Source organism: Danio aesculapii, chromosome 14, assembly GCF_903798145.1.
Source record: "Danio aesculapii chromosome 14, fDanAes4.1, whole genome shotgun sequence".
Classification (NCBI taxonomy): domain Eukaryota; kingdom Metazoa; phylum Chordata; class Actinopteri; order Cypriniformes; family Danionidae; genus Danio; species Danio aesculapii.
Genome location: NC_079448.1, coordinates 36,760,565 through 36,775,800, shown reverse-complemented (window position 1 = coordinate 36,775,800; position 15,236 = coordinate 36,760,565). Strand labels below are relative to the sequence as shown.

Here is a 15,236-nt window from a genome sequence, read left to right as displayed (position 1 = left end):
ACATCTCACAAACAACAGTATTACACACTGCTGTACATAAAAGGTCATCCAAAAAAACACAGAACAACAACAACAGATTTCTGATCACTCATGGATGTTTGTGTCTCTGTCTCAGATTCAGGGTGGGATCGGTCGAATGATCCTGAAGGAGGAGATGAAAGCCCGCTCTGGTTCCTATGACAATGACCCCTGGGGCAGCGCACGAAACTCCCGCAGTGGGAGCAGGGAGATGCTGCACAGCATGGGCCACAACAACACAGTTAACGGCTGTAAGTGCTCTACTACAACCACATATTATAGAGAGGTGTTTGAAGGGGGGTTTCTAGAGTGTAATCAAAAACAGAGTGTGGCTTGAGTGTGCCATATCATATTCCATCCTTCAAAGCCAATCCTGCTGTTGGGGTTTAAGGCAAGACACTGTGGGGTATTAAAAAACAAACTAGTTATGACCATACTTACTTAGTTAATTGCTTGCAGTAAGAATTATACATGCTTTTTGTATTAAGTTTTCAATGTTTAAATGAAGCACTGTTGAATGAAATTTGCACACATTTGCATACACTCACTCACTCTATCCTTTGGCTTAATGCCTGATTTATCAGGGGTCGTCACAGCTGAATGAACCGCCGATTACTCTGGCATATGTTTTCATGCTACGGATGCCCTTCTAGCCGCCACTCAGCACTGGGAGACACCCTTAAGGCTGATTTATACTTCAAGCGCACACGTATGCTCCAGCACAGCCTTGGCATGGTCGCATAGTCCTTGCCGTGGCTAACGCCGACATCTCTCAAAAAATTTAACTACACGTCGCAATGACACGTAACGCAAGCTCTGTGATTGGTCGGCTTGGTAGCGCTGTTAATGTGGGCGGGACCGAGAGCTGATCGAATCCGTTGGAGCAAGTGTTGAGTTCCATGAATGAGCTCCAGGTAGAAAGTTTTGTTTTATGATTAAAGTTGTTGCATGTCCGCTAGTTCCCCCATCAGAATGAGCGAGTTTTAGCTACTTGTACATTAAGGTAGCATTCAGGAAAAATCTAAACACCAGCAAAGAAACTCGACACAGAGGAACATGAAAACCTCACTGCCATCTAGCGTTTCAGAAGTGTTATTGCAGAGCAACACAAACAGCTCGCAGAAGTATAAACCAGCCTTTACACTCTCTCATTCACAAATACATTCATTCACTATAGCCACTTTAGTTACACAATTACACACTTCTTTGAACTGTGAACTGGATGAATGCAGAAACGGGAAGAATATGCAATCTTCACACAGAAATGCCACCTGGCCCAGCCAGGACTCGAACTTTTGATCTTTTTGCTGAGGCAACAGTGCTAACCACTGAGATACATTTGCACACATTCCAAGCATAAAAATATGAACATTGGATGGTTTCAGGTTAAAAATATATATATATTTTTTTGACACATTAAGGTTAAAGGTTTGTAAAGATAGGATTTAGGCAATCTCTTTTTTCCACTCCATACAATACATCCGACAATACCACAAAGTGCTAAAAAAAAAAAAATATATATATATATATATATATATATATATATATATATATATATATATATATATATATATATATATATATATATATATATATATATATATATATATATGTGTGTGTGTGTGTGTGTGTGTGTGTGTGTGTGTGCGTGTGTGTGTGTGTGTGTGCGTGTGTGTGTGTGTGTGTGTTTTCTCTTCTTTTTTTAAAATAAAATACTTCACATAATCTTCCAAATTATGCATGAACATATCTCTTAGGAAAAACCTTGTAAACTAAATAATGTAGTAATAAAGGTCTGGTTTATGTAATTGCTGCTGTAGTGGAGATAAAAAAGCAGCCTTTAGAAATATGTATTGTGTCTACAGACACAAATTCAAAAAAGTGTAGGGAAAAGAAGCTCTTAAAAAATGTAATTTGCATGTTTTCTAAAAAAACATTTAATCAAAAGCCCAAAGTCCCAAAATGGACAGATGCATGAAATACCAGTGTTTTTTTGGCTGCAGTGTCTCACCTTACAGGGATAGTTCAGCAAAATGTAAAATGTCTCCATTTACTCATACTCATCATGTGGTTCTAAAATTCATGAATTTCATTCTTCTGTTGTGGCGGTTTTCCCAGAGATGGGTTGCAGCTGGAAGGGCATCCACTGTGTAAAACATTTGCTGGATAAGTTGGCGGTTCATTCCGCTGTGGCGACCCCGGATTAATAAAGGGACTAAGCCGAAAAGAAAATGAATGAATGAATGAATGAATGTTGTGGCGGTTCATTCCACTGTGGCGACCCCTAATAAATCAGCCACTTAGCCGAAAGAAAATGAATGAATTATTCATTGAAATGTTGAAATGGCTGTGGTTGTAGTGTGGTGTAGTGGTTAGTGTGTTGACACATGCACCCCGGTGCTCACAGCGACCTGAGTTCAATTCACACCTCGTGGTCCTATGCCGATCCTTCCCCTCTCTCTGCTCCCCATGCTTTCCTGTCAATAATCTCTACTTTTCTATACATTAAAAGTGAAACCCAGAAAAACTAATAAAAAAAAGAAGAAAAAGAAACGGCTGCTGTTACAAACTGTCCGACTCTAGACAGTCTGCATCAGTCTGAGTCCATGCCGTCAGTCAAATAAATCAAAAAAAGGAAGATTTATTAAAGTAATTTAAACAAGATCAAATGCAAAATAAACAATATTTTAAACAAACAAACAAACAAACAATCTGGTGCTGGAGGAGACCGATCAGGCAGCCCAAGTCAAGCCAACAACGTACGCTTCTCTCGATGGAAAAAATGAGGAATCCTTTTATCATGTGCTCATCACCGACAACACGGCAGACCTGTAATGCACCCCAACCTGCGCACATAAGGGAACAAGTGACCTCAAGACAGTAGCGCCATCTAGTGGACATCCCAGCACCAGCAAAACAAGAGAAAACAAACCCATAGCACTGTTCAACAAGTGAAATAAACAAACAGGTCTGGAACAAGTGGAGTAAATGATGACATAATTTTCATTTTTTTTTTTTTTTTGGTGAACTATCCCTTTAAGACCACCTTTTCCCTTCTCACAATCTCCCTTGGTAAAAATGCATGACGGCAACAGGTGCAGTGTGCTTTTGACTGCATGCGGTATGGGAGTTGCTTTGCTCTCCTTTAGTATGGCTGTGATTATTCAGCGCAGGACGGTGTGGTCAATGAAGATGTGGCACAGAGCCATCTCATTAAAGCAGTGGAGCTCTGGAACTCTGTACAGTGAAGGCAGGCTTGAGTCAACAGTGACACAGCCAGCATATGCTGATACAGGAGGGGGATTCTGTGAGGCTTCTCAGGAATAGTGCAGACACAGCAGAAAAAAACTATATATTACTACACTACAGCCAATGCAGTGCCATGCACCTGTTCTTTTTCTGTCTGAGTCTCTTGCTCTTACAAACACACACATAGAAACACAAGTGTACAGATATCCTTATGGGGACTTCCCATAGACAAAAGGTTTTTCATACTCTACAGACTGAATCTACCTCTAAATCCAACCCTCATAGGAAACACACAGCATTTTTACAATCGTACATTCATTTTCTTTTCGGCTTAAGTCTCTTTATTAATCAGGGGTCACCACAGCGGAATGAACCGCCAACTTATCCAGCATATGTTTTATGCAGCGAATGCCCTACCAGCCACAACCCAACACTGGAAAACACACACACACACTCACACTCTTGCAATCACACACATACACTACAGCCAATTTAGCTTATTCAATTCCCCTAAAGTGCATGTCTTTGGACTGTGGGGGAAAACGGAGCACCAATAGGAAACACGGGGAGAACATGCAAACTCCACACATGCCAACGGACCCAGCCAGGGCTCGAACCAGCAACCTTCCTGTTGTGTGGCGATCATGCTACCCACTGCGCCACCGTGAAGCCACATTTTTACATTTTCAAAATATTTCAAAATTTGCTGGTATTGCTATACTTCTGGGGACATTCGGTCCCCAAAATGTAAGGAATAAAATGTACACAGATACTTCTGATTAGCCTTTTGACCTAGCTTTTACTAATGTCCTCCTCCAGAAATATTTTTAATTATTATTATATATATATATATTTTTTAATAATAATGTATTTTGTACATGAAATACACAAATGCAGAATATACTAGTATCATTAGTAAATGCGTGAACTTAAAGATTTTAGGTAACACTTCGCATTAAAGTCTGTTAGCTAGCAGCAGTTAATTCATTAACTAACAATGAACAATGTATGTGTTTATTTATTTTTGTTAACATGAGTTATTAAACATAACACAGTTCTCATTAATAATTCTTTACATGGTAGGGCTATAGTATTAATTATTGATCATTGCTCTTTTAAATATTTTAAATGTTATTAATTTTTTATTAATATACTATGACTATCCATAATCTGGCATAGCACGTTTCCGTTAAAGCCAAACTTCTGTTATAAACACTTAATCTGAAATTAATCTCTTGTTTATGATAAGAGATTTTGGATGCACAAAAATCAAAGTTTTCAGCTAATGTACACTACTCTGGCTACTGTGTTTATAAGCTCAGCAGAAACGTGTGTGATTGGTTATATCGCTACAAAGTGTTAAAGTGTGCACATTTTACCTAAAAAAAACGTTGTGTTCCATAGCGGAGTGCTGAAAAGCCATTAAAATAAAGACTGAAAAATATTTTTTTGCACATATCATTAATAGAATGCAACATGTACTATTATTATGACCAACAAGCTAAAATGAAGTCAATACATTTGAAACATCACAAGTTAAATTGAAAAATATTTTAAATATATTTTCATGACACTAGTTTATTTATTCATTCAGTAACAAGTGAGTATTTCAAAACACTTCCAGTTAGGTCATGTCTAAATCTGGAGTCCTTGAATGTAATAATAATAATAATAATAATCAATATATCAAAAAATAATAATCATGCAATTCAATTCTGGGGATAGACTAGTGCAGGCCTAAAATGGCACACTTCTCTATAAATACACACATATTCCTGCAGACCATATCATTGTGATTTACTGTTTAAAAAAAACAAGAAAAAAAATACATGGTTTTATCAGTATGCATCTGTAGAAAATACAGTGACTTACTTTTTACCGTTTTTTTAATGGTTGGGACAGTAAAATAATATAATTTTAGCAAAACATAGACAAGGGAGGTGCAGATCCAAACGCAGGTTTATTTAGCAGAATGGTCAGGCAAGCAGTGGTCAACACAGGAGCAAACAGATGTATACAGGGAAATCCAGATTCTTAGTCAAAATAACAGGCGAGTGGTCAGAAGGCAGACAGCAGACAGGGACGAACAATAAAACAAACAAAACAAAGCGAGGGTCAAAATCTGCAAGACAAAGCAAGGAAAACGTTTTGTAATGTCACAGAAACAGATAACAAGACTCAGCACTAAAGAGAGTGAGTGTGTGTGTGTGTGCGTGTGTTTGTGTGTGTGCTGTATGAATAGTCCTAGTAATCAGTTCATGTGTAGCTGCAGCTGTGTCTGTCTGCAATCATGGGGATCTAGGCCAGGTGTGTAAATGGTGCATGACTGGATCATGGAGTCCATTTAATGGCAGATTTGTAGTTCTATGCAATACTGTGTGTTTACCAGGGATCTGCACAGACTGGATCGCTGGTGATCGTGACAATTTAACTGTTAATTTAACTGAAATTTCATGTTTAATAATTTACAATTTTTTTACTGTGAAAACTACGGACATATTTTGTAGTGCAATGCTGTGAATTGTCATTCTTTAATCATCTAAATTTAGTTTAGTTTATTGTGCAGGGTGGTTTTAAACCCCCTTATCTTGAGTTTGTTAGCCATTTTTGTTCATTTTGTATTTTTTTGTCATAAGCCCTGATTAATTTTCAACCCTCATCGGTATTACTTACATATACGTGAATAATAGATACATATTCATTGCATCCCAGTCAAATATTCTGCATATTTGATGGTTAAATGGAGTTGGTTACAGAATCCTTCCTCAATAACTTTCCTTTGCATTACAGCCCACCTTTCACTCCATCACTCCTCATGTTCATATGAACATGCTGCTCTCCTTAATTCTATTTCGGTGTATCTCATGGGGAAGAGCACAAAGCATCTGGAAAATTCCCTTTATCCCCTCCCTCTCTTTAGTTCCCTGTTTTCCCCTGGTTTCTCCAATATTCCTACATTTTCCTCCCCCATATCTATACCGCTGCTCCACAAAATCATGCGTCTTCTTTTATTCATGACTAGAAATAGGTGGCATTTACTGTACAGCTTATGAAATAGACCAAGAGGAAGTTTGGAAGTGATGTTGTACAGTTTATACAGCTGAGATAATAGGCTGGATTTCAGAGGTGTTGTTTAAGACAGAACAGTTAATAAACATCTAATGCTGCTCATGATGAAACACACCCAAACTACAAGAGGGATTGTGAGTAAGAATTTGAAGTGATGAATAAAACATAGACTGAAAGTTGGGGATGTAGATGTTCATCGTGATCGTGTGTAGGCAGGAGGTGTCGAGAGAGCAGTCCAATAGCAGTGAACGTGCATTAACAACTTTCCACTCAAATTTCTTATTTTGATATTCGCAATATCAGATTTATATAATTTAAAATTTCCACTAAAAGTTTTTCAATATGGGCCTCACGGTGGCACAGTGGGTAGCAAAATCACCTTACATCAAGAAGGTCTCTGGTTCGAGCCTCTGGTTTTGCTATGGTTACGCCATCCGTCTACACTACACCGGGGTACACTACGGAGCGTTTTGGAAAAGCTGGAGAGGCAGTTTTCATTCTAAAATGCTGCTGCTCCGTCTCAGTGTGGATGGGGGAAAACAGGAGTGCAGTGAGGCTGCAGACGTTAATCTATCTGATTGGGACTTTTTTTCTCAATATTAAGTAGCCTACACAGCTCATTCCTGCATCCTCTCCTTGTAAGTTCAGACTTTGCAAGTTTGATATGGAAAACAAACTCCTGAGGAATCGTCTGTAAATCTTCAAAGGGACTGTGTACTTTATAACCTCATAAAACATCACCCTGGCTATGCTGTTTCACTTTCTTAACAATAAAACAAAAACATATAAGGAACTTTACATTTTCATTTTGATATTAATAATAAACACCAAAAATGTTGAGCCATCGTGTAGCTGCATAATATGACCGTCATCTTCATGCATATTTGTAACGAAACATACCCTCTGTTTAATTGAATATCAGTTTTAATAATCAATAATGGCCATTATGAAAGTATAGCATACAATAAGTTTATACATAAAGGCAAGCAATCAGTTATATGTGCAGAATCAGTGTCTGTGGTTACATAGAGAGATTAGAACCAGCGGTAGATCCTTGATGAACAGTCCGACGCGCACAGCTCTCAAATGGGTATGTGATCAAAGCACGCTGCATGGCATGCCAAAGTGCGTGTGTGTGTGTGTGTGTGTGTGTGGTCACGTGATGTGCGTTTTCACCGTTTTAATGTAGACGCAGAGTTGTTCAGAAACGCTGGGTGAAACGCTAGTGTGGACGCAGATTGTTTTCATTCTAAAATGCCGTTTTGAAACTAAAACGTGTAAACATATGCTGGATAAGTTGGTAGTTCATTCCACTGTGGCAACCCCAGATTAATAAAGGGACTAAGCTCAAAAGAAAATGAATGAATGAATGAAAATTTACTAGAAAGAAAGAAAGAAAGAGAGGGAGAAAGAAAGAAAGAAAGAAAGAAAGAAAGAAAGAAAGAAAGAAAGAAAGAAAGAAAGAAAGAAATGTACATATTTACAAAGAAAGAAAAGAACGAACAGAAGGAAAGAAGAAAGAAATTCACATTCGCAAATTTACAAAGAAAGGAATGAACGAAGGCAGGAAGAAGGAACATTTCCTCGCACATTATCAGTGCATTTTTTTTATTTAGTTTAAGATATTTTTGACATTTAGTAAAGTTTTAGACATTTTCTTCAGCATTGAAATACAACATGCAGACAACAACAAACACAACACGCAATTTTCAATTCAAATTGATGTTAATAGAGACTTCAACAACTTTTATTACACACAAACAAATATTTGTACATCCCTATACTGTAGACCAGGGGTTCTCAAACTCGGTCCTGTGTCCTACAGATTTTAGTTCCAGATTTTAGTGTCATGTCACCATTCTCACAAAAGCACAAGTGTTTTATTTTTAGTTTAAAATAGTACAATGTTAACACACCCTAAATCCCTGTTTTTTTTCATCTGTAATTTTAAAGACTGTAGTCCTTCTATAGATGTTGATAGAAACAGGGATCTTCCTTTTCGTCCATAAGTCCTCTACATTCTTCTTTTCTCCCGTTTCCCCCTTTTTTCCCTTCTCACTGCCTTGATGTTTTTCCATTCATCAGCATTCTTCAGGCTCATTGAGCACTTTGATGTGCTGTGTTTCAGTGTTTTTGCTGAGCAGTTTGTGCTCCTGTCTGTTTGTTGACAGTTTTGAGATTTTTCCAATGGCTCTTTCAGTGAATCCAAAACCTGAGGGAATTAACGCAGAGACACAAGTCTGACCTGATGGCACAATATATACCAATAACTGCAGATTTACCCCATCAATCTATACTATAATGTGCATGGCAATGAGTTTACAGGAAATAATACCACTGACTCTTAATGTTAGCATGGAATTAATTATCAAATTACTAAAGAGATTCTGTTTCTTTTGTTTCTTCAGCTCCTCGGTCAAACTTTGCAGCAGAGAATGGTGAGTGGCTTATGAAATGTTTCAGTGTTTACTGTACAAATATTATAATGTAAACACTTTAGTATTACAGTTATTCGGGTCAAAGATGAAAAGAGTTTTCCAGCATCAAAACAATACTATTTGAATGTTGTTCAAACATTAGAATATCTCTCACTCACTTTCCTTCAGCTTAGTCCCTGATTTATCCACTACAGGGAAATGAACTGCCAATTACATTAGAACAGTGTTTCTCAACCACGTTCCTGGAGAACCACCAACACTGCATGTTTTGAATGTCTCCTTTGTCTGTCACACCCATTACAGGTTTTTCAGTCTCTGCTAAAGGAGCTGATGATCGGAATCTGGTGTGTTTGGTTAAGGAGACCTGGAAAATGTGCAGAGCTGGTCATCCTCCAGGAACGTGGTTGATAAACACTGCATCAGAATAGGTTCTGTGTAGTTTTATTTTAGTTTGATCAAAATCTAAATTGAATGTAATGTAACAATAGTTGTGTGTCAAAATATGATCATACTATATTTAAAACAAGAGTTCACTGTTGATATATTAAAGGACTTTAAAGATCACAGTGCAGATGAGAAAATACTGATTATATGTCAATTTACATGTGTCAATCATTTTAAAATAATAGTTTTATATTATTAGTGATCACTTTTATGTTTTTTAATTAGTACCAGTCAGAATAAGTTGTTTATTTTGTTTACATAAATATATCTGTTATGCTGAGGGATGCTGAAATATTACTTCTAACACATTTGGAAATTTTATTTTCACATTTCCAAGATATTTTAAAGATTTGACACTTTAATTGTGTTTATATTGCATTTTATTATTCTTTCTATGTATGTAAAATATATTTTGTGAATTTAATGTGATGTGGACACCAATGGGGCATGTCCTGTTTGATCCATTTATTAAAAGCATTTTATTTTTAGATTTTTAAAAGTCAAGAATTAGAATGACATGATTTAAAGCTCTTAAGTTTAATTATATTACATATCTATCCCAGTACTGGGTTGCATCTGGAAGGGCATCCGCTGCATAAAAATGTGTTGCCGGTTCATTCTGCTGTGGCGACCTCTGATGAATAAAGGGACTAAATCGAATGAATGAATTAATATTTTAAGCCTTTGGAACCTGAGCATCCTGGAGTCAAATTATTTGGTGCTCATATATTTTTGTGAAAATATAGAACTGTAATACATTTGGTAAGTCTATTAGCCTTAAGTTATGTTTACTCTATAAATGATTAACTAATAAATTGTTTGCCTTTTAGACAGATTTTTGCCTGGTCATTAGCGCCCTCTAGTGTGCACTAACCTACAAAGCAGACAAAATATAACAAGCCTAATCCCATATACTGTGGTTAAACATTGACGTTTATTGTTGTGCTATCTTAAATCTGTTTTTGATTATTTTTACCTAAAGATTACATATCCAAGTCAGCCTCTTTGCCTGGATATGGCAGGAATGGATTGCACAGGGTAATTTACCATTTTCTGTGACTATAAGAAATACCTTTTATTTATTGTTTGTTTGTTTTAGAATTTAATTTATATTACTGTTCAGTAAAGGGACAAAGCATTCAATTAAACAATTACATTTTAACCACCAAACTTGTTTGTTTTGCAGCCACAAAGTGCTGATTACTATCAATATGACAGCGGCAGTGAAGTCAACTGGGGAATCAGAGGTGAGGCTTTTATTTGTGAACAAAATGCTAATTTTGTTGACCATATTTGGGAATTAGAGGGATAGTCCACCCCAAAATGAACAATTACACACATGTACTCACAATCTAATGTTCCAAATGAGTGTCTTTTTCTGTTGAACACAAAAGAAGATGTTTTGAAGAATGTGGGAAACCAGCCAATTACATAGTAGGAAAACGGCAGGTTAACTGCGCTTATATAATAATAACTTTAACTCTTAAAATCTATTAGTTACTAGCTAATTATAGTAGTTAAAATTATTAATACTTAATGTCAAACGTAACTAATAAAGTTATGGTAATAAATATAAATATATAAATATCTGATTTTGATTGTAATACAATAATTAACAAATCTTTTGTAAAGCTGCTTTGTAACAATAATTATTGTGAAAAGCGCTATGCAAATAAACTTGATTTGAATTGAATTAAAAGAGTGTAAAAGTGTGCATATTTAGGTTGATTCTATAGTAAGGAGGGAAATATGAATGTCAAAGGCTATGGGGTTTTCAAAATTCTTCAAAATATAAGTCATTATACAGTTTATTTATTTATTTATTTTTATGGGTGAAAAATCCCTTTAAGCTATTTTGTACAGAAAGTAGTTCTAACATTTACTTTTCTCTTCCTCAACAGAGTACACGGTAAGGAAGATGGTTTAAGATTACCAGAAGATTTAAAGAGGGTCCAGAGAGACTCTAAAAAACATCCTGAAACATTAGCCCACCGTCGACTCCAGAGGAAAGGCCAGATTTACTCTACAGCATGTCAGTCTAATGAACCCTGATGGGTCAAAGCGACGTCCTGCCTGGACAACTCGTGAAAACTGTAGGATGGAGAAATTAGTGTTTCCGGGTTATAAGGTCGCGGTGTAATTTTTCATCTGTAGGAGCCTGGAGAGGGCAGGGGTTCATCAGAGTCCTTTGCTCCTGGTCGGTCAGGATCTATATTGTTGTGTTCGGTGCCTCTTTCCTGTCTCAGTTACAGCTGCTATGCCAGAGGCTCTGTGATTTCCTTTCACTTTCAGAAGAGAGAGGAAAAGGAAGTCTGCTGGTGCTCAGAGAACAATGCTCAGCTTTCCATTAGCTGCCAATCATTTAGTCAGGGCAGGCAGGCTTTTATACTGTATCAACAGGATGATATTTTTCTAATAAACATGAATTTTATGGTCATGCTAATAGGAGTATACTATTAAATTCATTTCCAACTGTCCTTGACAGGTTTACCCATATGAAGCACTTCTTGTGACCACTAGGGGGCGTAACAGATTGCCAAAGGATGTCGACCGGGCCAGATTGGAGGTAAACTTTACAAAAAGAACACTACAGATCAAAAGTTTGGGGTCAGTTTTTTTTAAGAAAATAATTCTGTTCACCAAGGCCGCATTTATTAAGTGTACAAAAAAAAAAAGATTAAAAACTGCTTTCTTATTGTATGTAGTTTCAAATGGAATTATTACTCCAGTCATTATTGCTTTTATTACTATTACCATTAATAATAATAATAATAATAATAATAATAATAATAATAATAATTATAATAATCATAAATACCATTAGAGTGGGGCAGCACGGTGGCGCAGTGGGTAGCGCTCTCGCCACACAGCAAGAAGGTCGCTGGTTCGAGCCTCGACAGGGTCAGTTGGCATTTCTGTGTGGAGTTTGCATGTTCTTCCCGTGTTCTCATGGGTTTTCTCCAGGCGCTCCGGTTTCTCCCAGAAGTCCAAAGACAATTGGGTAAGCTAAATTGTCCGTAGTGTATGTGTGTGAATGGAAGTGTATGGATGTTTCCAAGTGATGGGTTGCAGCTTGTAAAACAAATGCTGGATAAGCTGGTGATTCATTCCGCTGTGGCGACCCAGAATAATAAAGGGACTAAGCCAAAAAGAAAATGAATGAATGATTTCTGAAGGATCTGATAACTCTGAAGACTGGAGTGATGAATATGAAAATTCATCTTTAAAATCACTTGAATAAATGATTCATTTAAATTATAAACTACTTTTGAACACTTAGTTTGTAGTGCAATAACATTTCACAGTTTACAATTTGTACTGTAATTTTGATTAAATAAATCCAGCCATAAGATTATTTTAAAACACAAAAAAATTGTACTGACCCCAAACTTTTGGCCGGTAGTATATGTGTAATTTATTTTTTAAATACTTGAAAACTTTTATTTAAAGATGCTCTCAGGAGCTCAGTGAATTCACACATTTGTTGATGCATTAAAAAAATCAAAAGGGACAAAAACATTTTTCAAAATATGTATAACTGTCTATTCATCCCAAATGCACTCCCATAACAAAATCTGAAAAATTATTTATAAAAAATCATGACACTAAAGACAAAATGGTTAGACATAACTGAAAAAAAATATATTAGATTTTAAAAATATGCTAAAACAGTTGTTTTAATAATAATTGAAAGACTTTTCAAAAGATTTTAAATAATAAATCTGTCTCATTATTTATCAAAAATGTACTTTGTACACCAGGGGTTCCTTAACTTGGACCTGGAGGTCCGGTGTCCTGCAGATTTTACCTCCAACTTGCCTCAACACACCTGCAAGGATGTTCCTAAAAAGCCTAGAAAGAGCTTAAATAGCTAGCCCAGGTGTGTCCGATTGGGGTTGGAGCTAAAATCTGCAGGACGCCGGCCCTCCAGATCGAGATTAAGAACCACTGTTGTACACCATAATACAATAATATATAATTACTGTCTGTCTGTCTGTCTATCTATCTAGGGCAGTGTTTCCCAACCCTGTTCCTGGAGGCACACTAAAAGTACATATTTTGGATGTCTCCATTATCTGACCCATTAATTTCAGGTTTTGGAGTCTCTTCTGATGTTATGATAAGTTGATTCAGGTGTGTTTGATTAGGGAGAGGTTGAAAATGTGGACTGTTGGTGTGCCTTCAGGAACAGGGTTGGGAAACACTGATTTAAGGCATAGGTCTCAAATTTGATTCCTGGAAGGCCACAGCTCTGCACAGTTTTGCTCCAACCCTAATCACAGCTGATCCAAGTAATCAAGGTGTTCACGACTACTAGAGACTATTGAGCAGGTGTGAGTTGGAGCTGGTTGGAGCTATGCAGAGCTGTGGTCCCTTTAGGAATTGAGTTTGGACCTAAGGGAATGAAAATGAAATATTTAGAAAACTAGATGAACATACTGAGTGATAAGTTTTCTTTTCCTTTTAGCGGCATCTTTCCGCTGAGGAGTTTTATCAGGTGTTCGGGATGACGATGGTGGAGTTTGACCGTTTGGCACTGTGGAAGAGGAATGAGATGAAGAAACAAGCCCGGCTCTTCTAGTGTTTCTCTCCCACACACACACACACACACACACACACACACACACACACATACACATACATACAGTAGAGACCTGAAAACCTGTTCCAGTCTTAACGCTACAAAAACATCCTGTGTCTCATGCCTGGACAGTAGAGGAATTGAGCAACTGTCCTTGATGACAGACATGAATGATCAGACAGGCTAGAATACTTGAGGTCATGAATAAAAAACAATAAACAGAATGGTGGGAACATTTTAGTTTTTAGTAGAGAGTAAAATGGCTCTTGAACACATTTTAGTTTGTTTTCAATTGAAAAAAAAAAGGAATCAGGATTTTGAATTTTGCCTTATGTTCTTTATTAATTTATGCACCAGCAAAGTGAGTGTACAGAATGTAAATATGATTAATACAACTATAACAAAAGTGGATGAATCACCAAACGTCATCCATCTATTACATTATTAAGGAATATTTCGTTTTAAAGGTTACGAAATCATATTTTTCAGTTTTCACTATTATATATGGTGACTACATAGGGTTAGGTGGGCTGAAATAAGCGATGATTTGCTTGACAATGAATACCAAAGTCTGACTGTTATTTGTGAAGTTAGTAGATTAAATTGAGCACTATGGTGCCGTACTTTGTTCAGGTCCTTTTCAAGGAGTATTGAATACTGAATGTACACTTTTCTCACAAGAAGACTTTAGGATTATTAGACTAATTATTCTGAAACACGTATATTGTGATGGTAGAAATACATAAAGCTTGTGTTTGATACAGATGATACAGACAAAACAGATACTAGGAAAGAATTACGGTGCAATGTTTTTTCTCTTATTTTTTTTCCCCAAAATGTTATGGTTTTTAAAATTAAAAAGAGAGATCTCTTGGGTAGATTAGGGCAGTTTACTTTCATGCTGTGATACCTTAAATACATTGAATTATATTTTTTGGATCATATCAGGGTGATTGTCACCTGATTTGTTAATAAAAATGAATGCAGGAGTAAATATGGATTGTATGGCCAGTGACAGGGATAACATGTTCACACTCACGTATTATTTGATGGAAATACACATCACCACACCACTGAAACAAGTTACAAATAACAACCTGTAACCTTGATTTGGATATAACGGTATCCATGGGGTCTTTAAAAAGCCAAGGTGTACTGACAGTAGTTTTGTACCTCACTGACAAACAGGTGAAACCATCATGTTTTCTGCCTTTGTGTGTAGTGTTTACAACCTGTTTGCCCAATAGATTGTTATGAAGTGTTCTATTAATTTCATAGTGAAGGAAGAGAGCTAGAGTATAACCATATTTTTGATTCTCTCTTTTTTAATCACTGCAGCTACCTTGCTAACTTTATTTATCTGTCAGTTTCAACAGACTATGTATATCTTCTATTGCAATAAAAGTTTGTTTTCTTGTGTAAAACTGGTGTGTGCC

At 36.6% G+C, this 15,236-nt stretch overlaps 1 protein-coding gene across 4 annotated transcripts in view; it reads left to right on the top strand.

Annotated features, from left to right (window-relative positions):
- The window catches only part of ablim3 (actin binding LIM protein family, member 3), a 130,821-nt gene extending 115,613 nt beyond the window's left edge, over positions 1-15,208 (top strand). For all 4 annotated transcript variants that reach the window (XM_056471935.1, XM_056471936.1, XM_056471938.1 and 1 more), the window contains 7 exons: positions 116-269; positions 8,745-8,774; positions 10,201-10,256; positions 10,405-10,465; positions 11,120-11,127; positions 11,704-11,784; positions 13,687-15,208. In XM_056471935.1, the coding sequence (XP_056327910.1) occupies positions 116-269; positions 8,745-8,774; positions 10,201-10,256; positions 10,405-10,465; positions 11,120-11,127; positions 11,704-11,784; positions 13,687-13,800 (504 nt within the window). In that variant the 3' untranslated portion in view covers positions 13,801-15,208. The remainder of the gene's footprint in view (positions 1-115; positions 270-8,744; positions 8,775-10,200; positions 10,257-10,404; positions 10,466-11,119; positions 11,128-11,703; positions 11,785-13,686) is intronic.
- Positions 15,209-15,236: the final 28 nt, after the last annotated feature.